Below are 24,726 nucleotides of genomic sequence, written 5' to 3'. Positions count from 1 at the left end.
CTTCAGGCCCCGGGGCAGAATGAGACCCAAAGAATCCATCTCCCAAGACCTCACAACTGTGGGCTACTAGAACCTACACTAGTGAAACCCCAAATTTAGATACTTAAACATGGGCACACAAATAGTGCCACTGAAATCTCTTTTACTTCAAATCTCTCCTCTTTGTATTCGATGGCCAAGAGTTCCAGCCAATCCAGTGGCATGCCCTGGCTGCACCACCCCCCCACCCCCGACCCAGCAGAGTGGACCACTGTGGGGGACTTGCCCCAGGGATCCATGGGCCCCATACCTATTCTGAGGCTATTCTCTTGGGAAGCACAGAGTAACAGTGACCCTTCAGCCAGCAGAACCCCAGCCCTCCCCCATCTTCACCACAACCTCTTTGAGCCAGCCATAGCCTGGGCTTCTCATTCTCACAAAGGTAGTTGAGGCCACTGGTCCCCAGAGGAGGAAGAACTGATGACTGAGTTTGCGGCTTTGCCAACCAGACCAGGGCAGCCCTTTGACTTACTGACAATCTCACGCACAAATCCCACACTTGGGACACACGCACACACCCTGCACATGTGTATACCTCCTGTGTGTTTGCACACCCACAGCAAGCACAGTAGTGCAGCCATGTAACAATGCAAACAAAATATACTAATATCACCTCGGGGTTTGCACATTTGTCCCATTCTCTTGTAAGACAAAAGTACATGGTACCTACAGGCCCTCCGTGTACACACAGTTATACACCACCCAGAAAACACCTCACAGATGCCAACTGGCCAGTCCCATTCATTCATCATTTCTTTCTTTTGTTCCCTCCCTCTTGTGTTCATTCCGCAAACACGAACTGAGTGTCTGCTCATTGCCAGGCACAGGGCAGGATGCTAAATTTTCCTCTATGACCAACAGGCAGCCACTGTCCAACGGGGGATGAAGGAAGGTGCATGCGAGTTCCCTAGGCGATGAACACATGCAGTGAACTTGCAAAAGTGAAATTCTGGTCTGCGAAGAGAAGCCAGCAAGAAGCCAACCTGGAAGGAAGGGCCATAGCGGAATGACCTTGGGGGAGGGGCAGACAGGAGTTTCGTGTTTAGACAAAGTGGGATTAGGTGAAAGTGATCACCTTTCATTTGATTAGTATGAGAATGTTTCCTGGGGGCAGACAGACAAGCCTGTGGGAGGGTGGGGAGCTGCGGAATGCAGGCCTTGGGGTGCTTAGGCTAGGGGAGACAGACCTTCCAAGCATAAATGGCCCTGTGAGACCTTGCAGGATACTGGGAGACCTGGTCACATGCAAGGCCAGGTGGGAGTGGGGCAGGGTATGGGGGATGGAACCAAGACAAGACCCTTGTTTCCAGGTGCCTCCCCTGGGTCCTGCTGGGGATGGACCTCGAAGGCTCAATTTCTCATTCATCCAAAGGGAAACTCAGACTGACAGGTTGCAATGAGCTGAGTGACTTCTCGGGCTTTTTATTGGGGTGGGTGGAAAGGTGTGGGGGTGGGGAGAGGGCGGGGCCAGCCCTGTGGCCTAACAGAAAGGAAGTGGGAGAGGCCTGGGTGTCTCCTGTGAGGGAGAGCGGTCATCAGGGAGGTCACCCATGGTCCCCCTCCCTTTCCTCCCCCTTGCCCCTCTCTGAAGTTCCTCATTTCTTTCCAACACAGGACAAGGTTCTGCCACCCTGGTACTGCCCAGGGAGTGTCAAGGAGGTGGGATTAAGAGTGTCATTCTGACTATGGTGCACAGACACAATTCTTCAGGTGCTTATGGGTTAATCAGGCTGTTGGGGCACATCCACACAGTGAAAACATCACACACTCCAAATGAACCTGAAGGGCCAAAGACACAAAGACATACTCCTACCTGGATGGTACAGACGCCCCAGTGTTCTGGGGCAGAGAAGCAGCAGAGCAGGCTGTCAGGAGGGAGGTTGTAGGGGGTGGGGAGAGGGCTTTTGAAGGTGGCCATGGGTGTAACCCAGCGTGGAGGAGCTGCTAGGGTGCTGAAAGTGAGGAGTGGAGGCAGGGGAAGTGGCCCAGATGCCATGTGAGCATGGGGACATTCGGATGAGGAGAGATGTGTGTGGGCTGCAGCAGAGATTTCCTGGAAAAGGGGCCCTGAGCCGGCCCTGGAGGCTGGGGAAGGTTCTGCTGGCCCCTCCCCCCAGCCAGGACTCTCCTCACAAGTTCCCAGGGTGATAGTTCAGTCTTGAAACTGAAAGCAAAGCTGAACCAAGAACAAACCCACACACAGCACAGAGGCCACCCTCTCTGGCTGGTGGGGGAGGGGCAGAGATGCTGACAAGCACGCAAGGCATGTGGCCCACCTGTCCCTCTGTCTCCAGGCTCTGTAGACACAGCCAGGTCTGAGAGTCTTCTCCCTAAGAGCAGGGTCTGTCCACCCCTGGCCTTGACACCACAAAACCCGGCACAGTGAGACATTTCTTCCTCTGTAGAATGCCTCTTGGAGCTAACTGGCCTGTACTCCCAAGGTAAACTGAGCCTCAGGAACACCCTGCAAGTTCCCATGTCCTGTCACACCCCCTCACAATTCTTTCCCAAACCAAGGGAGTTACAGGGATTCTTCACACTTCTGCCCCACTTAGAGGGACAGATGCTGACAGGCACTGAGGCTCAGCCGTTTCCTCTTCCCTCTTCTTCTCCCATTGCCTCCCCCTCTCTTTTAGCTGTCCCTCTCCTTGTGGCCTGTGCTGTGCTGGCACAGCAGGGACCCTCAGGTTGGCCAGCTGTCCCAACCACAGAGCTCAAGGCAGGTGACTTACTCAGAGTCTCCATCTCTCCCTTCTCCCTAGGTTGCCCCTGCAGTTGGCCCAGCCCAGCATGCAGCCTTGAGCTTGGCATAAGCCACCACTCACTCCGACTTTCTACGTGTCCTTCTGTGGCTCATCGGAGACTCTCGCCTCAAGGTATCTGAACAGCATCTCTTTATCAAGAAAGTGCTGCAGCTACAGAGAGCCCGGGAAATCCCGCTGTCAGCTCTGCTCTGGGAGAAAACAGTATGGCTATTACCCTGCAACCCAGTGACCTGATCTTTGAGTTTGCAAGCAACGGGATGGATGATATCCACCAGGTATGACCCCAGAGAATAAAGCACAATCAGCCAAGGGAATGGACAGGAAGGCAGGCAGGTAGCCAGTGAGCGAGATTGCAAGTATCCATCAAGCACCTACTATGTTCAGGGCACTTGGCCTGCTTGCCAGTCAGCATGTGCACCAGATGTTCACTCACACAGCCAGTCAGTCATCCCTGGACAGTCATTTAGGGATCTGGTTGCCCACATGGGGCTCATACAACCACCAAACCAGCCAAGCAGCTGCTAGGTCAATCAGCTGAGCTATCAGCCAGTCAGCAGCAGGGACTGAATGCATGAAGTGTATGCTGACAATCATGTGGGTTTGGGGCCACTACCTTTCACCTTCAGTGTCACAGTAAGGAAATAGCTAGGACAACCACAGAGTAAGAGGGGCCACTGCCAGCTGGAACTGCAGGGTGGAGTTCAAGTCCTGGCATCTCCAGACTCATGACTGCAACCCAGTTGATGGGCTCTCCATACCGTCTTCTCAGCCTCAACCTGAAGATTCAGAAAAACTGGAAATGTGTTCTTTTGGTGGAAGGAAGTTGGAAATAGGATAGGATAGGCACTCAGGTCCCTTGTGTTCCATACCTTGTGATGCACTGGGGCTAAGAGGGCACATTTTTCCATGCACTTGGATGTCCCCACTGGATGATATCCTGGAATTCTTATCAGTGCTCTCCCCATCTCCACCTTCCACACAGTGGAGAAAGAAGAGGTAGCCAGGTATGGTAGTAGGAATGGAAGAGGGGGAATCAGGAACCCTAGGTTTTGATCCTAGTATGGTCACAGTGTCACCTGGCCAAGTCATGTCCCCTACCATGTCTGGCTGCCATCTCCTCTTCTTTGCCAAGAGGATATCTAGCCGAATTATTTCTCAGGACACACCAGCTTAACTCTGATGCTCTATCCTAAATCCTTGCAAGGATGGAAAACCGGCCCATATCTGGCGGCCTACCAAAGGCTGCCCTCTAATGGGCATCAAGTGCATTGCACCCACAATCCCGTTCCTTCTTTTCCTAGGTTGTTCAATTTTATTGAACTCTGCTGTGCCTAGTCTTGTGGAAGGCATCAGATGAGAAAGGAAGAAATATCTGTCCTTAACTGGATTCTCCATGCTACTTCCCACCTTTCATCCCTTTCTAGAGTGCTTGGCAACTGTTTCTGTTCTTCACAGTGGTTATTCTGCCCTCCCAACCTCCACCCTCAGCAATTTCTCCAGTCCATAAAGAAGCCAAAAGCTAAGGAGGCCTTTAAGTTCCCTCCCTTCTCACCTTTATCTAAAACTTTCCCATTCTTATTTCCTTCTCACTGACCTGGCAAAATGATGTATCCCTTTTCCTTCCCAGGGTAATGTCTACCCCTGTACCTTATCTGTTCTTTCTTGCTTTATTCAAAACCTCAAACCATCAATCACTTTTCCTGTTCCTTATCCCCCACCCACTGTGCCCACCAGCCCTTCCTCTCCCACCTAGTCCCCACTTGTCTTTCCAACCTCCGAGATCCTCAGATCCTCTTCTTCAATTCTTCAGGTCTCCTCAACCCTAAAAGAAAACCTTTACTCCCTTCTAACCCCTTCCTTCAGAATACCACCGTCTTAGGTCCTTTCTCTCCCAGTCCCAAGATAGTCTCCACCCTCTGCTTTTACTTTCTTTACCACCCTTTCATTCTTCTTAGGAAACAATTTTGGTTGTGAAATGTATCATGAATACAAAAGAGTGCATAAACCATAGATAGACTATAAAATGAACACATATGTTCTCACTATCCAGGTTAAGAAATAAAATATTACTCTTCTAGAAGCGGCTGATACCTAACACTTAGGAGAACTTACTCTGTACCAGGCCCTGTTCTGAGTGCTCTATGTATGCTGATGTATTTTAAAAAAACCCTAAGGTATCAATAACATGAGTATCCCAATTTTATAAATGAGGAAACTCACACACAGAAATGTTAGGCAACTTTCCCAAGGTCATACTGCCAGTAAGTACCAGAACTGGTTTCAGACCTAAGTAGTCTGGATCTACATCAGCACAATCCAATACAATTTTCAAGAATGCTGGAATGTTCTGTATTTGTGGTATCTAGTATAGGGTCACTAGTCACATTTGGCTATGGAGCGCTTGAAATGTGTCTAGAGCAGTTGAAGAAATGAATTTTTAATCTTTTTAAAATTTTCATTTACATTTAAAGTCCTCCTTGGCTAGTGGCTTTCATCTAGGACAGCAGAGCTCTAGACACTGTGGCCTTAGTCACTACACCTGATGCCTGCCTGAGTTCATCCTCATATCTTTTGTAACCTGTCCTGGGACACTCCCCTCCAGCACTGCTCTGAAACCACTCCAGCAAGGGAAACTGCCCAGAGGTCAAATCCAAAGATGGTTTATAAGTTTTCACTTTTCTGAGTCTGCCAGAAATATTTGACAGAGGGAACCATTCCCATTCTTTTTTTAATGAAGCAAATTTTAATGTCTCATTGAAAGAAAATTTGAAAAATACAGAAAAGTAGAAATAAAAGGGAAAAACCACCCTAAGTCCCACAACCAAAATATAACTATTATTACCATTCTGGTGTATTTTCTCCATATAGAACTTTTTTTTAAAGAGAGAGAAGAGAGAGAGAGAATTTTTTAATGTTTATTTTTTTTTAGTTTTCAGCGGACACAACATCTTTGTTGGTATGTGGTGCTGAGGATCGAACTCGGGCCACACGCATGCCAGGCGAGCGCGCTACCGCTTGAGGCACATCCCTAGCCTGAGAACTTTTTTTTTTTTTTGAGTGTGGTGCTGGGGATTGAACCCACATCCTGGGCCATGTGAGGCAAGTGCTTTACTCCTGAGCTAACTCCCCAGCCCACTATATAGATTTTTTTTTTAAGAGCAGGGCTCAGAATATAGCTCAGTGGTAGAGCTCTTGTCTAGCATGTCCAAGGCCCTGGCTTCCATCCCTAGCACCAAAAATGATGAACTAGACATAGTAGCACCAAAAATAATAAACTAGACATAGTAGCACACACCTGAAATCCCAACAACTGGGGAAGCTGAGGCAGGAGCATCACAAGTTCGAGGCCAGCCTCAGCAACTTAGCAAGATGATGTCTTAAAATAAAAAAGTTAAAATGGCTGGGAATGTGGCTCAGTAGTTAGGCACCCCTTGGTTCTATCTCCAGTACCAAATTAAAAAAAAAAAAAGGACTGGGAATGCATCTCAGTGGTAAAGTGCCCTGGGTTCAATCCCTATGGCAATAAATAAATAAATCCCAGTTGTTATCCTCCCTTTTTTCTTTGTCATACTGGGGATTGAACCCAGGATGCTTTACCGCCAAGCCACATCCCCAACCCTTTTTTAAAAAGTATTTTTTAGTTGCCAATGGACCTTTATTTTGTTTATTTATATTGGTGCTGAGAATCAAACTCAGTGTCTCACACATGCTAGGCAAGCACTGTGCCACTGAGCCACAACCCCCAGCTCCCTTTTTATTATTTTTTTTTTATTTTGAAACAGTGTCTCACTAAGTTGCTGAAGTTGACCTCAAACTTGCAATCCTCCAGCCTCAGCCTCCTGAGTCACTGAGATTACAGATGTAGGCCACTATGCCAGGCTCACCTGACTTTAGATTGAACCCCTCATCCCTGCTATCAACTAATCCTTTTCCACCAGCCTCAGAATGAGCCTAACCTTTTTTTTTTTTCCTTTAGTACCAGGGATCAAACTCAGGGATGCTTAACCACTAAGCAATATCCCCAGCCCTTTTTTAATATTTTATTTATAGAGACAGGGTCTCACTGAGTTGCTCAGGGCCTTACTAAGTTGCTGAGGCTGGCTTTGAACTTGCAATCTTCCTGCCTCAGCCTCCTGAGCTGCTGGGATTATAGGCATTCAGCATAATGCCTGGTGAGCCTACCCTTCTCATAGCCTGAACTCTAACTTCAGGCTGTGGATTAATCCAACCAGTTAAAACTGCTTTCTGGGACCAGGGCTATAGTTCAGTGGTAGAATCTGTGCTTAACATGTACAAGACCCTGGGTTTGGTCCTAGATACCAGGCACACACAAATGCTTACCCTTGGTTGAATGTAGGTGGTGCCAAGCTAAGCCATCTGTATTAGTCAAGAACTCACAGCATCAACAAGTGAGAATGGATCAAGAGCAATGTTATCCTCAGCCCCTGGTGGCTCCAAGAATTAGGAATTACACAGAAGGCCAAAATCTGATAGGGAGGGCTTCCCAAAGAGGTAATTGGGCCTTGAAACAGATCCCTGTCTTCTTTACAGCTGGAAGACCCTTCAGTGTTCCCGGCTGTGATCGTGGAACAGGTACCCTACCCCGAATTACTGCACCTGTACTCAGGACTGGAGCTGGACGACGGTCACAATGGTGTCATAACAGATGGGACCTTGTGCATGACACAGGATCAGATCCTGGAGGGCAGTTTTTTGCTGGCAGGTCTGTTTCCTTTATGGGCAGGGAAGGTGTGGTGGAGAGAGGGGTTATCTCTTCAGGGAATAGCAGCCCACAAAGGCTGAACCCGAGAAGAATGGGCAAGGCCCCCAATGAAAGGGGGTGCCACTTCATAGAAAAGGAACCATCTTAATGCATTCACATACTGTAGATGAGATGGGACAAGGAGGAGTGGAGATTAGCTGAGGGGGTGGAGGATTAGGGCAGGAGGTAGACGGCTTCTCCCAGCTTTCCAGTAGGGTCCCTGTGACTCCTCTACTTACTACTCTGTTGACCTGGGCTGGCCCTGGTTCTAGCTGTATTGTGCCCTAAGAGAACTCTTCTCCCCCCTCCCATGGAACCTGGAATCAGATGACAATGAGGCCACTTCACATACCGTGTCAACCACTGAAGTCTTACTGAATGTGGAATCACCTAATGATATCCTGGATGAGAAGCAGATATGTAAGTTTGACCCCAGGGCCTTGACTCAAGGCAACACAGCTGCCTTTGAAAATGTTGCGTCCCTGTAGTGGATTCCGAGGCACACATGCAGGCAGGCCTAGGTGCCAACACCCCACCCATGTGCATATGAACAGGCCTGAGCTGGGACTCATAAGGCAGGGGTATGAGGGCACTGGAGACATGGAGAAAATGGCCAGGGTGACTTTTGGGTTTTTATCCAATATTTAAGTTGTGGTAAAATATGTATTAAATATACCATCTTACTCATTTTTAGTTTTATAGTTCAGCATTGTTAAATACATTCCCATTGTTGGGCAACCATCACTACCATCCATCTCCAGAACTCTTTGCATCTTGTAAACCTGAAACTCTATCCCCATTAAATGACTTCCATCCCCTAACCCCCATCCCCAACCCACAGCAACCACTGTTCTACTCTCTGGGTCTATGAATTTGACTACTCTCTATACCTCATTTAAGTGGAATCATACAGTATTGGTCTTTTGTGACTCGTTTATTTCACTTAGCATAGTGTGCTCAAAGTCCATCCATGTTGTAGTCTTTTCAAGGCTGAACACTGTTGTCCGGGGGGTTTTGGGGCCCTTCTGTTCTCTTACTTGGCTCCCAGGAAGACTAAGAAACACAGGACCTAGCTTATTGAGAATTGTAGGAGGCTTGGTACATCTTCATCCCTCCCCTGTTAATGGAGGCTAGACCCTAAGAGGCCTCAGATGCTTGCTGATCCTCCCTGGCTCCCAGCCCTCCAGGAGGTTCCCAAGGCAGATTCCTCCCAGCACCTTCTCAGGCAAATGCCCTACTGCCACAGGAAGGTTCCCCCCTCAACTTCCCTTGCCCTAGGGGGTACTGTGATGCAGTGAGGGGAAGAAAAGCCCTGGATCTGAAAGGTAAGAGATCTGATATTGCCTCTCACTAATATTCGGCCAGGATACCAAGTGCCCACATGTACCATGCAGCAACTTGCTGTAACCTTGAGCACAAATTTTGCCATCTTTGGATTGGTCTTCGTTTCCTCATCAGGAAAGCAAAGGAATTGGGCTCACTGGTTTCTAAGGTCTCTTTGAGTTGTCAAATAAGTGAAAGATCAAATCAAGGGGGCCTGTTACCCTGGATGCTACCTGGAACTTTCCCACTGCTGGCAGTGGGCTATAAATGTGGCAGCTGTGATTGAGGCCAACTCATGCTCACAGCTCTGCAGATGTTTCTGCCCTTTGTGGTACAATACTCCTGAGGCATTTTCAGGTATGACCTATGTCTAGGGCTGTGGGGAACAGCACACCAACCCTCCCTAGGTGCCCTCAATTCTTGGGTTCAGCAGTGCTGGGAGACCACTGTGTCCAGCCCTGCCTAGGCCCTGTCCACCTCAGGCCTTTCTTCTTGCAGTCAGCACCTCTGAAATGCTTACAGACTCAGACCCTGCTGCAGCCATCACTCTGCCCAACTACCTGTTTCCTGCCTCTGAGCCCGATGCCCTGAATGGGGCTGGTGACCAGGAAGATCATTCTCTGGAGGGAAGGGTCTCCAGAGAGGAAAGTTCTAAGAAGACTGGAAAATCAAAGAAAAGAAGTAAGGAGGGCTGAGGTTGTGGCTCAGCGGTAGAGCGCTTGCCTCACATGGGTGGGACCCTGGGTTCGATCCTCAGCGCCACATAAAAATAAATAAGTGAAATAAAGTTTTGTGTCCAACTACAACTAAAAAATAAATATTTTTTAAAAAGAAGAAGTAAGGATAGGAGAGGTGTATGTGTGTTCCCGGGGGGGTGGGGGGGGCAGTGGGGCCAGGGAAACTCTAAGGGCTGAATGAGCTGAGGCTCACAGATACATTAAGAGGACCTTTCTCTGGTCTGGCTGAGATGGATTAAAAGGCTTCCCTTCTGTAAACCTGGCCTCATTGGCGGGCCTACCTGAAGCCTGACAGTCCCCTGCTGCTTTTGTCTGCTGAGTATATGTGTAAACTCCCCAAATGCCAACAACTCCAGTGGGTTGAATCCTAGGCTGAGAGTTCAGACTCCAGGCCTGGACCCCTGGTCTGGCCTGGACCTCTGGGGCCTCTGCCTATAAAAAGTGAGTCATGCCATGTGCTTATCTCCCTTCTGCGGAGCTGATGAACCCCAGCCATATATGAGAGAGGACTTTGGGCTTTCCCAAGCCCTGGTGTTATTGATTTACTCAAGGTGATGGCTGGCTTATACTGTCTGTCTTATATTGTCTTAGATTCACTGTCAACATGGCAACCAAAAAGCCTCAGCACCACACTGACCTGCATGACAGTGGCACTTGTGGGTTGTCTCTCCACTTCAAACATTAGGCCAGGCACACCCTGTTCTTATGAAGGTGCCTCATTTGCAAGCATTACATTTTCCTACATCCTATCGGTAGCCTTGTTACCAAGCTACCTTAGGGGACTGAAAATGAGGGTACAGATACTCACAGGCTATGGCTGTAGAGAATGATTGGCCTCCAGCCTCGGTGTCCTGGCCTCCTCCTGGTTGGTCCTATCACATGCAACTTGGCCGGCTCACCATAGCCTTAGCCTCATCCTGTTCTTTCACCTTTCCTCTCACAGTCCGGAAGACAAAGGGCAACCGCAGTACCTCACCTGTCACTGACCCTAGCATCCCCATCAGGAAGAAATCAAAGGATGGCAAAGGTATGGCTGAGACTCAGGGGAGGTGGGAAGGGGGCCCCATAACCTGCTGCCAGGGAGCCTAAGCCGCCCCTCACTACCTACCCCTCTGCAGGCAGCACCATCTATCTGTGGGAGTTTCTCTTGGCGCTTCTACAAGACCGAAACACCTGTCCCAAGTACATCAAGTGGACCCAGCGAGAGAAAGGCATCTTCAAGTTGGTGGACTCCAAAGCTGTGTCCAAGCTGTGGGGAAAGCAGAAAAACAAGCCTGACATGAACTATGAGACAATGGGGCGGGCCCTAAGGTAAAAGCTGCTGGGACACAGACTCCCTGCCCTAGGGGAGACACCAAGCTCTTCCCAAGGCATCTCTCCCACTTGAATGGAGGCCTGATCAATCCTTTAAGGAAACAGGTTTCATAAATCTCCCATTTGCTTGCCCCATGCCCCCTCTGGGAGGAAAAATCACCTTGTTGCATCTCTGTCCTGGAAGAATAGTGCCCCCGCCCCTGCCACCAATTCCAAGAAGGGATTTCTTCACATTCTGTAAGCCAGAGGCCCAGAGAGATGGCCTTGAGTTGCCCCAGAGTTAATGTCTCAGGCTAGGGGACTGCTGAGTCCCCTGCCCCCTATCATCTCCTCATTCATATTGCTATTCTTCATTCACTGCATGTTGTCAGCCATGAAACAGGCTGGGGTTGACACTGAAACATCCTTTTAGTACAACCTTTGAGTCCACAGAGGGAAACCTCAGAAATGTCATAAAAACCTTCTGTGTATCCATTCCTGGCCCCTGAGTCCCCACCTGGCTCCCTGACCAACCTCAGCCTCATGCCTGCCCTGCCCTGGAGGGTGGTGTGTTGGAGACATGGAGAGCAAAGTTCTCCCCACTCAGTCCCTGCCTAACTCCCCACTCCCTGCCCATTGTCCCCCAGATATTACTACCAAAGAGGCATCCTGGCTAAAGTGGAAGGGCAGAGGCTGGTATACCAGTTTAAGGAGATGCCCAAGGATCTGGTGGTGATTGAAGATGAGGATGAGAAAAGTGAAGCTCCAGCAGCACCACCACAGGCCTCCACTTCCTCCACTTCCTCCACCAACACCACCCGGAGGGCCAGCTCCAGGGTCTCATCCAGAGCTGCCACCCAGGGCAAGGGCAGCCCTTCCTGGGAGAAGCCAAAGGTTCAGCATGTAGGTCTGCAGCCATCTGCGAGTCTGGAATTGGGACTGTCTCTAGACGAGGAGATCCCCACTACCTCCACCATGCTTATCTCCTCACCAGAGAGCCAGACCAAGGTCACCAAAGCCGTGAGGTGAGGGTGCCAAAGTAATTATGAGTCTTTCCATAGTCCCTTGTGTTGGGGGTCAGTTTTCAAATTCTTGCAAAGCTCTGCGCTGTCTGTAGTCTTGTGGGATTCTCGTAGAACCCCTGGGAAACCAGTGGAACATGTCAAAAGGAAAGGTGACTTGCCCAAGGTCACCCACCACAAAAACCCCAAAGCAACACTTGACCTGGGGGGCTTCTGCCAGTGGGGACTGTTCCTGTTATACCAGAGTGCACCAAAAAAAGCCATCAGGGGTTTCCACACCTGGGCCCATCCTGCCAAGCCTCTACTCATATGTAAGAAAGCATTACAGATAGACCTGTTCTGCCTTCCAAGCCTCCCTAGAAAGCTCTCACTACTTCTTCTCCATGTCACTGGGACTCCAGTCTTCCCTGAAAAGGCTGGACTTTGAGTTATGTCTGCACCTCTTGCTACTTTGGTTTGGGTCCCTGGGATGCTCTTTCAAATAAGGGAGGCAGGCCAGGCACCATGGTGCATGCCTGTAATCCCAGTGACTCAAGACGCTGAGACAGGATGATGCAAATTCAAGGCCAGCCTGGGCAACTTAGTGAGACCCTGTCTCAAATTTTTAAAAAGGGGGCTGGGTATGTAGCTCAGTGGTAGAGCACCCCTGTGTTCAATCCCCAGTACTGAAAAAAAAAAAGGGGGGGGCACGGGGAGGGGCAGTAGAGTGGTCTATGGGGCTACAACTTCTAGATGCAAATCCCAGCTATGTGGTATTGGGGCAAGTTGCATGACCTGTCTGGGTCTCAGTTTCCTCAAGCTGTAAAATCAGATTCTTCTTAGTTCATGGGCTGTTTTGAGGCTTGAGAAAAATGCCACATGCCAATCATTTAGAATGACCTCTGACCTGAACTAAGTACTCAATAAATGTTAGCTAGAGCAACAACACATGTGCAAAATGCCTGCCACTCTGTCCCTCTTGTGCCCTCCTTTGTAGCTGGTGGCAGGATACCTCCTGCTTTAACAAACTTTATTTTCTGTCTCTTCTCAGTACTTCTTCAGTGCCCAGCAACATCCACCTAGGAGTGGCCCCTGTGGGGTCAGGCTCAGCCGTGACCCTGCAGACCATCCCGTTGACCACAGTGCTGACCAATGGGTCTCCTGCCAGTACTACTGCTTCCACTCAGCTCGTTCTCCAGAGTGTTCCTCCTGTGTCAACGTTCAAAGACACCTTCACTTTGCAGGCCTCCTTTCCCCTGAACACCAGTTTCCAAGAGAACCAGGTGGCAGCACCAGGGACCCCCCTGATTCTTAGTAGCCTCCCCCAACTGCTGGCTGGGGCCAATCGTTCAACCAACCCAGCACCACCCTCAGCCACAGGTGCTGGACCAGCAGGGCCCAGCTCTCAGCCCCCTGGGACTGTCATTGCTGCCTTCATCAGGACTTCTAGCACCACAGCAGCCCCTGGGGTCAAGGAGGGGCCACTGAGGTCCTCCTCATATGTGCAGGGCATGGTGACTGGGGCTCCCATGGAGGGGCTGCTGGTTCCTGAAGAGACCCTGAGGGAGCTTCTGAGAGATCAGGCTCATCTTCAGCCACTTCCAACCCAGGTGGTTTCAAGGGGTTCCCACAATTCGAGCCTTATGGGAAACCAGACTTTCTCTTCCCCCAGCCGCCCCACTGTTGGGCTGACCCCTGTGGCTGAACTTGAGCTCTCCTCAGGCTCAGGGTCCCTGTTTATGGCTGAGCCTAGTGTGACCACATCTGGGAACCTGCTGACTAGATCCCCAACCCCAGCCTCCTTCTCCCCATTCAACCCCACCTCCCTCATTAAGATGGAGCCCCATGACATGTAAAGGAAGGCATCACCAGTGTGACCTATCAGGTGAAGCTGAGCAGCATTTTCACACAGACTGACTTAAGTAGTGTACTTGCCCTTACGTTTCAGTGGGATTCATTACACCTGATCCCCAGTCCCCCGGCCCTACCTGGCATCACCATGGCCAAGCTATGCTCACTTTGAGCATCCCTGGCAGCAGACCATGGCCTTCAGGAGCACTAGGGGATATGCTCTTGGCAGGATATTGGGCTGACTTGGTGATAGAGGGAAAACCCCTGAGCCAGGGAGAAATTTGGGGCCAGGGCATGGGGGGTTTGTGAGAAGAGTCTGGCCTGACTGCATCTCACTGTCTACATTCCCTATGCAGGGAATTTACTATCCCGTATGTGAATATCTTTGTATGTTTTTGTGTGTACTTGGAGTTCTGTATCTTCCGTTTTGGGGGGAAGATGGGGGTGTAGCTGTGAGGTCTTCAAGGGGTGGTGTGTTCCTCCATGGGTCAACCACAGAGATGGGTTTTTTTTTTAAAGGAAAAGCATTTTGTAATAACCTGTTCAAGCCAAGATTTGGTTGCTCTGAGACTATAGGGTACTGGTTGGGTCCCCCAAACCTGGAGAGATGTCACAGAGCTGGGATGGGTCCAGGTAGGAGAGCTTCAGTGGGTCTGTGTGTTGCAGAAGACACATGCCTAGGGGACAAGAAGGCTGAGTGGGATTGGACAACAAATGAAGAAAGAGAAGAGAACTCAGCACTGGATGTGACCCCCACAGGCTAGACCAAGACTCTTTTCCTAGAGTTTGCCACATTGCCTGCCAAAGTCATCGATGCTGGCAGGTCACAAACTTGCCACTTCATAGTGCTTTGCTGAAGGATTAGTCAGGGAAAAGCACACCTCTAGAGTCAGACCCAGCTACGGGGTCCCCGGTCAGTACTGGGTTGGTTGAATGTTTGTGCCCAGGACTTGAGCTGTTGGTGTAACACCATCCTTCCACCAGACAACAGCCTCCTCTGGCACACCGCCCTAGGTGCCCCATCCTTGGCTCCTTCTATGTTACTTTTGACCCTGAGATTTTTCTAGTTGTCAGGCATTGCTGGGGCTAGTCAGTAGACAGCCCAGCCTGGGCCTGCCTCCATTCCTGCCTGTGGGCATGTGCTGTGTAGTGCCTGTTCTGCAGTCTCTGCTGCCCGTCCTGCCCTCTCACCTCAGAGGTGTGGCAGCCCACTCCCACAATGCCTACCACAGACCTTCTCCGGTGGGCTACTGCTCTTCATTTCCAACTTTTTGCACCTAATGCTGATTCCTTCTTCACCGAGAAGACAGGAGCCAGCAGGCATGCATTATCTCCACATGGCTCCCTTTCTCTTTCTGAGGCTTGGGTCCCCTTCCCTTCTTTCTTCTTTGAATCCGCTCACCACTCCTGCCAAGTTTGGGGGCAAAACTAAGAAATGCCTGGAAGCAACTCTGGTGAATTTGGTTAATGTGAATCAGTGCCTCAGGACTTTTGCTCCGTCCTCGGCACAAAACCACCCACTTGATCTAACTACCTCCCCTGGCTGCTCTTTTCTCTCTTTCCCGTCCTTATTCTCTCCCACTCGCTTCTTCCCCAGGGAGGTGGCCATGCAAGTGCATTTACTATGTTTCTAGCAGTTGGCATTGAAGTGCCTTTTTCTAATAAAATCAGCTTATTATGGACAATTTCCTGATGGTTGATAGTAAGCATTTTAAGAAAGGGTTATTGTTTAAGAAAAAATTGCACAAAGGCATAGCATGGATTAGGGGTGATCCTGCCCCTGACTGAAATGTGGCTTCTACCTGCCCACTCCTGCTCCACTCCATAGAAACATGTCAGCTGAAGGTCTTCAGTACCCTATAGTGAAATCAAATATCTTCTCCACAGTTCTCGTCACAGTAGCTGGGCTCTCCTTCCCCCAACATCCTTTCTCCATGCCTGTGCTGGCTCCTTATCTGACACTTCAAATGTGGGTGTCCCCCAAGGGTCTCGTCATTCTCACGGCCTGGCTCTTCCGGGTGAGAATTAAATCTAGAACTCCAGTGCCTGCTTTTTCTCCTGAGACCCTGGCTCACATGTCTAGGGATATGCTGAATGTTTCTCCCCAAATATCTGTCAACTCCTCTATCAAATGTGGAACTTTAAATTCTTTCCACACACAAAATCAAGCAAAAGGCCATCGTGACTTGCCAATGTCATGACTTTCTAAGCTTCAAATTTCAGAGCTATCTGATGGCTGTCTTCACTTGACCCTGTCCTCATCCTGGCTCCTGAAGTCCAGAAGGTTTGCAATACCTCTCAAATCTGGCCTGCCTTCCTTTCACATTCCCAGAGCCTCCAGTATGGGTCATACTACCCAGAGTTCCCCCTACTCCAAACATCAACACCCTGCTCAGTGTGACCTGTCTAACCACCTCCCATCTATCAGGACACCAATCCTATCCTTTCCCCACTAAAAAACCTTCAGTGACTCCTCCTGGTTCACAGGTAGTGGTGATACTTAAAATATGTCCCCAATCCTTTCTAGATGCCCAGCATTAAACCTCTAGTTGCTAACTCATGAGGTAGTCCAGAGGTCCTGTGGGAAGAAAGTGGGAGTACTTGGAGAGCTCAGAGAAGGAATTCCAGAGGGATTTTAAGTCTGGTGTCAGCCCCACCTTGGGGCAAAGCCCCAAGTCCTTGGCCCTTCACCATCTGGTCCTATCTAACTTTCCCAGTCCACTTACACTGCTCCTTCCTCTGCCCCAGTTGATTGATCTGTTGGTCTTTGAACATCCCTCCATTCAAAATTTCCCAACTCCATGCTTTTCCTTTACTGGGTTCTGCTTAATCCAAATGCTCTTCCTATCCCCTAGTACCAACATGTCTGTCTTCAAGACTCAATTTCATGGAAGCCGCCTCCCCAGACCAGCCTATCATTGAGTTCTTTTTTTTTAAACTCTGCATTTGCCACTCTTTAGGCAACTGATCATGAACAGCCTGTGACAGCTCCTTTATTACAATCACAAACTGTTACTTAAAGCTTCAATGACCTGATTCTATTTAGTCTTCCCATTCAGTGTATTCCCTGATAGGCAAACTGTAGCACACATAGAACAGGGCACACTACAAAGCAGATAAGCATCAACAAATGGTTACTGATAGAGCTGGTGGGAGATGGGGAGCAAAGTTTTGAGGTAGGTTACCTCTGACCTTCCCACTGCACAGGCACTCACCCCAGGTGCTCCACTGCCCAGGGCCTGCCCTCCCTGGCTCAGTGCCCTCATGGTACCCCCACCACACCCCCATCTAAACACCCAAGACTTGTTACTACTTTGAAAGTCCTTTTCCCCTAAAGAAACTTCCCTGTCCAGTTTCTTTCCTACTTAAAGTGTTAAAACAGCTAATCTGATAAACTAATCTGTGCTGGTATAGTTATGGGAAAGGGCTAGAGGAGATCCTCAGGAGAGAGGTTCTTTTTAAACAGTCAAATGACACTTAACCAGACATGGGACAACAACATCCCTGACTTTGCAATGGTTTAAGGGAGTCAGGAGTCAAGCAATGATCCTCACCTCCCAGCAGCTGATGTGTCACCACTTAGTCCTCGCTCCCACAGCACTTTGTATATACCTCTTATTGTAGCACATAGCACAATGTAGTTCTTTAATTATGTGTTTATTATGTATGTTTCCCCTCCAATAGACTGTGAGCTCCTCAAGGACAGGGACTGTGTGTTAGTCACTGATGTATCCCCCAGCGCCTAGCACAGTGCCTGGCACACAGTAGGTGCTCAATAAATGTTTATTGAAAGGATGGATGAGTCCTGATTCCAATTATGGTGACTTCTGCCCTATACTATGGCATGCAAGAGGAGACAGAAGGATAACCCATACTCAGGAGATATGGCAGCATGTTGACCCATCATATAACACTGCAGGCATCTATTTCATTTGTCAACATCTGTAGCTATTCCATGCACAACAAGGTCCACAGTAGTCCAGAGCTGTTCTCAGCTATGCCTTGCTGCCTATCACCCAGTGCCATAGGCTCTTGAACTGCCCTTTACCACTGTCTCTTTCCAGGGACCGCCTCACTATTATTTCCTCATGCCTGGGTGGGACTGAGTGGTGGAAATGCAGGGCCCCGGTGGACAAGACGGGACACTTATTCTGACGGCCATAAGCCTCCTGACCCCATCAAGTAGTCTGAAAGAGGCTCTGGCACCAAAGCTCCCCCTGCCCAGGTCTATGGTGAGCCAACTTTTGCGTCCCGGGGTCCCAGAGCCTAGGCCCTGGCGCCCGGACGTGGGACCGATGTCCAGCAGGTGGCGCTGTCGAGCTGGCAACGGCGGGCGGGCTGCCCAGTGCCGCTCAGGAAGGAGGGGCGGTCAGGGCGGGGCCTACCGCTCTTCGAGGAGGCGGCCGCGGCCTGCGCCTTCCCGTACCTCGTCTGTGTCCCCGCGCCCCCAACTATCCCTGGGCAATTCCAGCCGAAGGCTCCATTGCTCCGGAGCTTCGAACTTTCCCTTCCGCCTCTGCCCCCTCTACTTTCCGAGGGGAATTTAGCAGTCCATTGACTGCCTTCCCCCTATTGGCCAGTCGTGCTCTGGTCCCGCCCCCCAGCCCTCCCTCCCCGGGCCTTGCGGACCAGCAGGTGAGCACGCGGAGAGCCGGGCCTCCCGCGCTGCCCGCCGCAGGCTCTGGGACCACTGGAGCGAGCCCTCGGCCATCTCCACTGTCCCCTCTTCAGGGCCCCGCGTCTGTTCTACTCCCTGCCCCAGACTGCTTTTAACTACACTTTTCACGCATCACCGCTTTCTACCTTTAAATCAGAGAGATCGAGGCGCCCATGACATCCATTTGCCCGCGGAGGGCCCTGACCGCCTGCGGCGCGAGTCCAGGCTCCGGAAGGGCCGGCGCCAAAATGAGGAGTCCGCACCCAGAGTCCCGACGCTGGGGTGACCAACCCCCTCTGTGGTGGAAACCCCACCTCTACGGGAATAAGTGGAGCCCCGGGCGACCCCCTTGCTGGGTTCCTTAGGCCCGTGCATTTTGCGTGCCCCACTAGCAGCGATGCAGGATGCCCTTGGGCAGATCGCACCCTTCCTAAAACATGTCAAGACTGGACACTTAATACCTAACAGATTTCCCGGTTATTAGAGTATGGAAGAGGCAGGGATGTACTGCCCAATTCATCCCTCCACTACCCCACATCATATAGTGATATTGTCCTCTAGGAATACAGACTTCAGGGCCTCTCAACCCTAAAGAGGAACATTCTGCTAAGATCATCATTAAACTGTAGGCTTGCGACCTTGACTCTGAGGAGGAACTAACTTCAGCTAAACAGCCCTGTTTTGTCCTCAGTATGATTCTCATTGGTCTGGAGGTCGGGAGAGTACCATTTGACAGAAGGAGAAATGAAGGGCTGGGAAGATTAGGTCCTCAGTCACAGTGGGCCTTGGTAGTAAGTAGTGGTACTCTTTCCCACACCACAGTGGAAGGATTAGGAGACCATTTAATAAGAAGTCGCCTATGGAGATGTGTATATCTCCTGCCTTGATCATTACAACCTGGCAGAGAAGGGCAGTAGAACTCTAGGTGGAAGGTAAAGTATGAAAACAAAACTGTTTAGTTCCACTTTAACTCCCTTCCTTTCTTAGTCTCCAAGTCTTTGTTCAGATTGTCCCCAGTTCAAACATTCTCCCCTGCCACCTCTAATGCCTACTTTTCTACTTGAATATTCAAGTGTCCATTAGGCATCACCTCTCCCAGAAAGTCTTTCCCAGCCACCCCCATCCCCTTAGCCCATCCCTTTGAGCTCCCATAGCATTCTAATTGAATCTTTACACTTAAGCACCGTGGCTTCTTCTACTGACATGTCTCACTGCTTAGCCACAAGTTCCAGAGGATGGACCTGAAATCAGAATCACTATGGGGTTGTTTGGGAAGATCGTGGGATCAGAAAGTGGGTAGGGAAGGTCTATGAGGAAGATTAATGCTGTGGCTCAAAAAGGATGATGCCCCTCTATCTGAGCAGAATGACCCTGTCAAAGAAAGCTTCTGAGGCTTGAGCAAGGAGAGCAGCTCACAGTTCACTCCTGGTTCTGGCTGAACCAGACCAGATACACAGATCTCCTTACCTGTTAACTGCAGCCACAGCCTACTGGAGCCACAGCAAGAGCTTAAAAGGGGGTGAGAGTGGCTGGGAAAGACTTCACGGGAGGGGTGATGCCTACAGGATACTTGAATAAAGTAGAAATGTAGCTTAAAAGGCTCAGCTCAGGCCTCTCCAACATCCCCCTCAAACTGTAACCACATATTCTAAAGCCTGCAGTGAACAAATCATATTTTTTACCCATTTTTCAGAAACAAGGAGAGTTGGGTGTGGTGGTGCACAGCTGCAATACCAGCAACTTGGGAAGATTTCAAGTTTGAGGCCAGCCTAGGCAACTTAGCGAGACGGTGTCTCAAAATAAAATCCATGATGTAACTCAGTGGTAGAGCACCCATGGGTTCAATTTCCAGTATATCCCCACACACACACACACAAAAAAAAAAAAGTGGGAGGGGAAATTGTAAAATCAACCATGCCTTCAGAGTATCTGGGTAGCTAGAAACCAGAACTGTAAAAGGCCAACACTGCAGGGTGCAGGGGAGGCACTGACCAAAGGGCCAGGGTAGTGTGATCAGATGTGCAGCCAGGTGGGTGGTCCAGAGCTGGAAGGAGAGTCAGCAGGCAGGTGACTTTTTATAGGGAGGATCATTCCACACCACTACTAAAAAGATGGCTCTTCCCCTCCATCCTGATACTCCCGTAGCAAACACAATGCTCAGGCACAGCCTCCCAGACCAATGCAAGGTAAGCCAGATATTCTGTTTTCCCCACCAGCCCAGCCCCTGGGATTTGCTCCTGCCTTTTCTTTTCAGATCACGACCCAGTGACCCAAATGTTCATGAGCCAGTGCACGTTGCCTTCACCCTCTGCACCCCTGGGGACCACAATAAAGAGGATCCAGGATTTCCCCATTTACTGAATCTAGATGCCCATCTTAACCCCTGAAAAGCCTCAAAGGGAAGAAGAGTAAAGAGAGAAAGGAGACAGAGGCCCTGACACAGATTTTTCAGTATGCAAGTGTTTTTGACTCCATAGCCAGTTTTGTTTAAAATGAAACATAAAAGAGCAGCCAGAATACACACCCAAATGCAAAAAAGTAAAGGCAAACATAAAACAAAATAAATCACACAATACCATGAATCCCAACAAACAAAAAATTAAAATCCAAAACCCCTCAACTTTATATATATATATATTTATATATATATATTTTTGTGTTTTTTTTTGTTTGTTTTTTAAAAAGGGAGAACAACTGTTCAAAACCAACTGGGCAGGGTGGTGGGGCTGGGGAGCAGTCCTACAGAAAGGGGGCCCAGAAATTCCCCCAGGAACAAAGAACAAACACAATACAAAGAAAATAACCACCAATGCTCCCGAATGGGTCAGGAGCCTCCAGAGAACAGATTGTCCCATCCTCAAACTGGCTTTTTTTTTTCTCTTTTTCTTTTTTTTTCTTTTTTTTTCTATTTTCTTCTTTTGTTGTTGTTGTTTAGCACCTGTACAATAAAACTGTACCATCTCCAACCAGAGCCAGCCATAGCAAGGCCCTTCTGCCTTTGGATGGTACATACTCTCTACAAGGATTGTTCGGAAAAATAGCAATTGGTAGAAAAATAAGAACAAGAGTGGGAAAGACAACACCACAGAGGGGGCGGGGACAGGGAAGCAACCCAAACTCTTCCCTCTTTCTCCCTGAACAGATCCAGCACTGGAGGCCCAGGGGCCCCAAGGCCAGACAGGAGGCCTGGTGGGGCCACATGTGCAGCCCAGGGCTCCAAATGGGAGTGGAGTCTGGGCTGGAGATTGGTCTCCTGCCCTTGCCTAGGGAGCAGCTGATGCCTGATTTCACATCTGGCAGTCAGTCCCACAGCCCTCTACAAAATCCAAAGGAGAATGGCAGAGGAGGGAGCAGAAGGGGTGCTGCAATTCTAGGAAGGGGTAGAGGTAGGGGGTGAGGGCTGGGAGATCAGAGGCTCAGTATCTTGAGAGGGGGAGGCCAGGATGGGGTGGTGTAGGTGGGGGTACAGGGGAAAAGATGCAAGAACAAACCCATATTGTGCACTCTGAGGGGAGCTGTGAAGAAAGCAGGAAGAGGGTACCCTCACCCCTCAGACCCCTTAACTCCCCTTTATTAGAGTAATTCAAATGAACCCCTCACCCTACAATTCTCTCCCCAGTAAACAGGAATCTCAAGATGGGAGGAGAAAAACTGGCAGGGGGAGGGGGAGCACCAAAGTCTCGGGATTTACCCCCAGCCCCCCAGCTCTGGGCAGCAGCAGCCAGCTTCCTTAATCACAAGTGGATGTCCCCCAACCCAGCCCCCTCCCCAGTGGGGAAAAGCAACCTGGGAATCACTCTTAGAGGGAGGGAGCAGCCCCAAAGCTTATCAAGAAAGAAAGAGAAAGGATATAAAGAAAGAGAAAGGAGGTAAAGAAAGTCCCTCAATACAACAAGTTGTCTCAAATCGTCACAGTGATACAGACTTATCAGAAACCAATGAAACAATACAAATTAAATACTAATAAAATAAATACTATGGAAGACAGAAGAACACAGGGGGACGGAGGGGGGTGCTCAGATTTGGGCTTTTCTGATTTCTCCTTTGGACAGGCCGCAGCCATCCAGGCCCACATTTGGTCTTGGTCATGCACAAGGAGGCCAGTCCAAGGCACCCTGGCACCACTTCCCACCACCCCCAGGGACCTCCCATCTTCAGACGTGGAGTTCAACTTTCCACCCTCATCACCAACCACAACAACAATGACGATGACAGGGAGATGAGAACTAATGTAACCAAAAAACAAAAAAATCCAGTCACTAATGCTGGCATTGATAAGGCGGCTTCTTGTTGGTCCGTATTATTGCCTCATTCTGCAGTCTGGTGCTCGGTGGGGGGAAGAAATGGGAGGTGAGGGAAGGGTGAACTTGAAGGAGAAAGAACAGGGAGGGGCTGTTTTCCCGTCAACTGTTCCAAGACTGGAATTCCACCTCAGACCCTAGGAGCCGAAGCAGCTCAGGCTCATAGGGCACTAGCTCCACAGTCTCAGATGAGCCTGGGGGAGATCTGTCGTCCAAGCCACCAGGCCTCTCCTCAGGGGTAAGCAGCTGACTCGAGGCCACCTGCCGGTAGAACTCGGCCTTGGGCAGGGTGGTGATTTCAAAGTGCGGGAACCGGGCCTGAAAGATTCTAGAAGAGAGCTTCAGCCGCTTCAGGACATCCGTAAAGAGGAACCAGTTGCAGGGCCTAAAAAGGCAAGGACAGGAGTCAGGGAAGGAGGCTTGGGGTGCAGGGGAGCCCCCGGGGGGAAAGCCCAATGAGCCCCCGAGGGGGCAAACCTAGCTCCTCATTCTCCCAAGTCTGTCAGTCTGGCTACTTCCCACTAAACCAGGGGCTCTTTGGGTGAGGCTGAGACAAATATTTTCTCTTGTCCCCGAAACTGCCTGGCCCAGCTTTCATCTGAACACTTCCCTAATGACTGAGCTCTTCCAAAAAGAGGGAGCAGGAGGGACATGGGCCTTGAAGAGCTGAAACCTCAGCAGGCTTCCCCAGGGCTTAGCTTGCACTCCTGTGACCTGTGGCCCCGTGACCTGGGGTTTACCATGTGCTGAGACCACTCCTTCCCTGGCCCCCTACCCCTGCCAACCCTGGCTGGTTTCCCTTTCCTGTTCTCACTCCTGCTTCCTCTGCCTTCTTGTTCTCCAAGATCTTCCCTAGCACAGGGGGAGCCGTGGAGAAAGGCCTAAACTGCGGGTAATCCAAAAGGCATTTCTCTTTGGCTCTGGAATGCATTAGACAAGTTTTTTCTCCAGCAGCAGGCAGCACCGTCGTCGTTTCTGCAGGCCTGGGGCTCACATTACAGCCAGTCTGCCTTTGCTGAGCACACCCGACTGGGCTGCAGCCTGGGGACAGCTGGGAGGGGTGCGAAGAGGCCAGTCACAGGCCAAATGCTTACACTGACCAAACCAGGAAGAAACACTACATCCTCATGTTGTAGTCCCAGTTTACCTGGCTTTCCCTCCTAGCCAGTCCACTGTCCCAGCTCCAGCACTTGCCACCTCTGGCCTGGGCTATACTGCACCAGCTCCTAATAGGTTTCCCTTTGCCAAGAGTCATTCTTCTGTACCCTTCCCACCCTCACTGGATCCTCTTGTTACAATTAGTTTTTTTCTTAAAAAAAAAAAATCTTGGGGCTGGGGTTGTGGCTCAGAGGTAAGAGCACTTGCCTAGCATGCATGAAGCACTGGGTTTGATCCTCAGCACCACATAAAAATAAAATAAATATATGGAAAATAACTTTAAAAATGCAATTTAATATTTAAAAAAATTTTTTTTGACCCTTCACTCCCTGAACAACTTCCTAGCTTCCTTCCTTTTTTTCTCCCTACTACTGGGGACTGAAACCAGGGCTGCTTTACCAATGAGTTACATTGCAAGCCCTTTTACATTTTAAAAAAAATTGAGAGAGGGTCTCTAAGTTGCTGAGGCTGGCTTTGAACTTGCAATCCTCCTGCCTTGCCTCTGAAGTCACTGTGATTACAGGCATGTACCACTATACCCAGTTTCTCCCTGGAACAGCTTTCAGTGGATCCCCAGTGCCTCCAGGACAATACTCCTAATTCTTTAGCATAATATTAAATAAGACCTTCCAAAGATGACCCCATTCAACCTCTTCAGCCTAACCTCCACCCCTAAACCCTCCCCACACTGTATCCCCCACCCACCAAGTGCCAGCCACCTGATATCTATCCCTGCTTTCTGAACTTCCTGAATTTGTGTTCTCAGTTCTTTTGCTCATGTCATGCCCTGTGCCTTTCTCTCCTTTCTGGGCCAGTTTTGATGGCCTATCACCTCTGAA

General features: G+C 49.8%; 2 protein-coding genes across 18 annotated transcripts in view; one reads left to right on the top strand and one right to left on the bottom strand.

The window, feature by feature from the left end:
- ELF4 (E74 like ETS transcription factor 4) overlaps positions 1 to 17,540 on the top strand; it is a 41,522-nt gene extending 23,982 nt beyond the window's left edge. For 2 of the 7 annotated variants that reach the window (XM_081278074.1, XM_081278075.1), the window contains exons 2-11: positions 901 to 1,439; positions 1,654 to 1,749; positions 2,802 to 3,079; positions 7,356 to 7,527; positions 7,894 to 7,986; positions 9,388 to 9,570; positions 10,570 to 10,653; positions 10,745 to 10,937; positions 11,567 to 11,944; positions 12,972 to 17,540. In XM_081278074.1, the coding sequence (XP_081134200.1) occupies positions 3,008 to 3,079; positions 7,356 to 7,527; positions 7,894 to 7,986; positions 9,388 to 9,570; positions 10,570 to 10,653; positions 10,745 to 10,937; positions 11,567 to 11,944; positions 12,972 to 13,776 (1,980 nt within the window). In that variant the 5' untranslated portion in view covers positions 901 to 1,439; positions 1,654 to 1,749; positions 2,802 to 3,007 and the 3' untranslated portion in view covers positions 13,777 to 17,540. Of the gene's footprint in view, positions 1 to 900; positions 1,440 to 1,497; positions 1,750 to 2,801; positions 3,080 to 7,355; positions 7,528 to 7,893; positions 7,987 to 9,387; positions 9,571 to 10,569; positions 10,654 to 10,744; positions 10,938 to 11,566; positions 11,945 to 12,971 lie in introns of those variants that run through there. The other 5 variants (XM_081278073.1, XM_081278078.1, XM_081278076.1 and 2 more) reach the window with 4 other exon arrangements.
- A 3,504-nt stretch (positions 17,541 to 21,044) lies between these two features.
- Positions 21,045 to 24,726, bottom strand: part of BCORL1 (BCL6 corepressor like 1) — a 69,096-nt gene continuing 65,414 nt past the window's right edge. For all 11 annotated transcript variants that reach the window (XM_081276436.1, XM_081276432.1, XM_081276437.1 and 8 more), the window contains one exon: positions 21,045 to 23,114. In XM_081276436.1, the coding sequence (XP_081132562.1) occupies positions 22,832 to 23,114 (283 nt within the window). In that variant the 3' untranslated portion in view covers positions 21,045 to 22,831. The remainder of the gene's footprint in view (positions 23,115 to 24,726) is intronic.

This window comes from Spermophilus citellus, assembly GCF_964194105.1.
Source record: "Spermophilus citellus genome assembly, chromosome: X".
Taxonomy (NCBI): domain Eukaryota; kingdom Metazoa; phylum Chordata; class Mammalia; order Rodentia; family Sciuridae; genus Spermophilus; species Spermophilus citellus.
The sequence above is the reverse complement of the archived record's forward strand: the minus strand, read 5'-3'. Positions and strand labels throughout refer to the sequence as shown.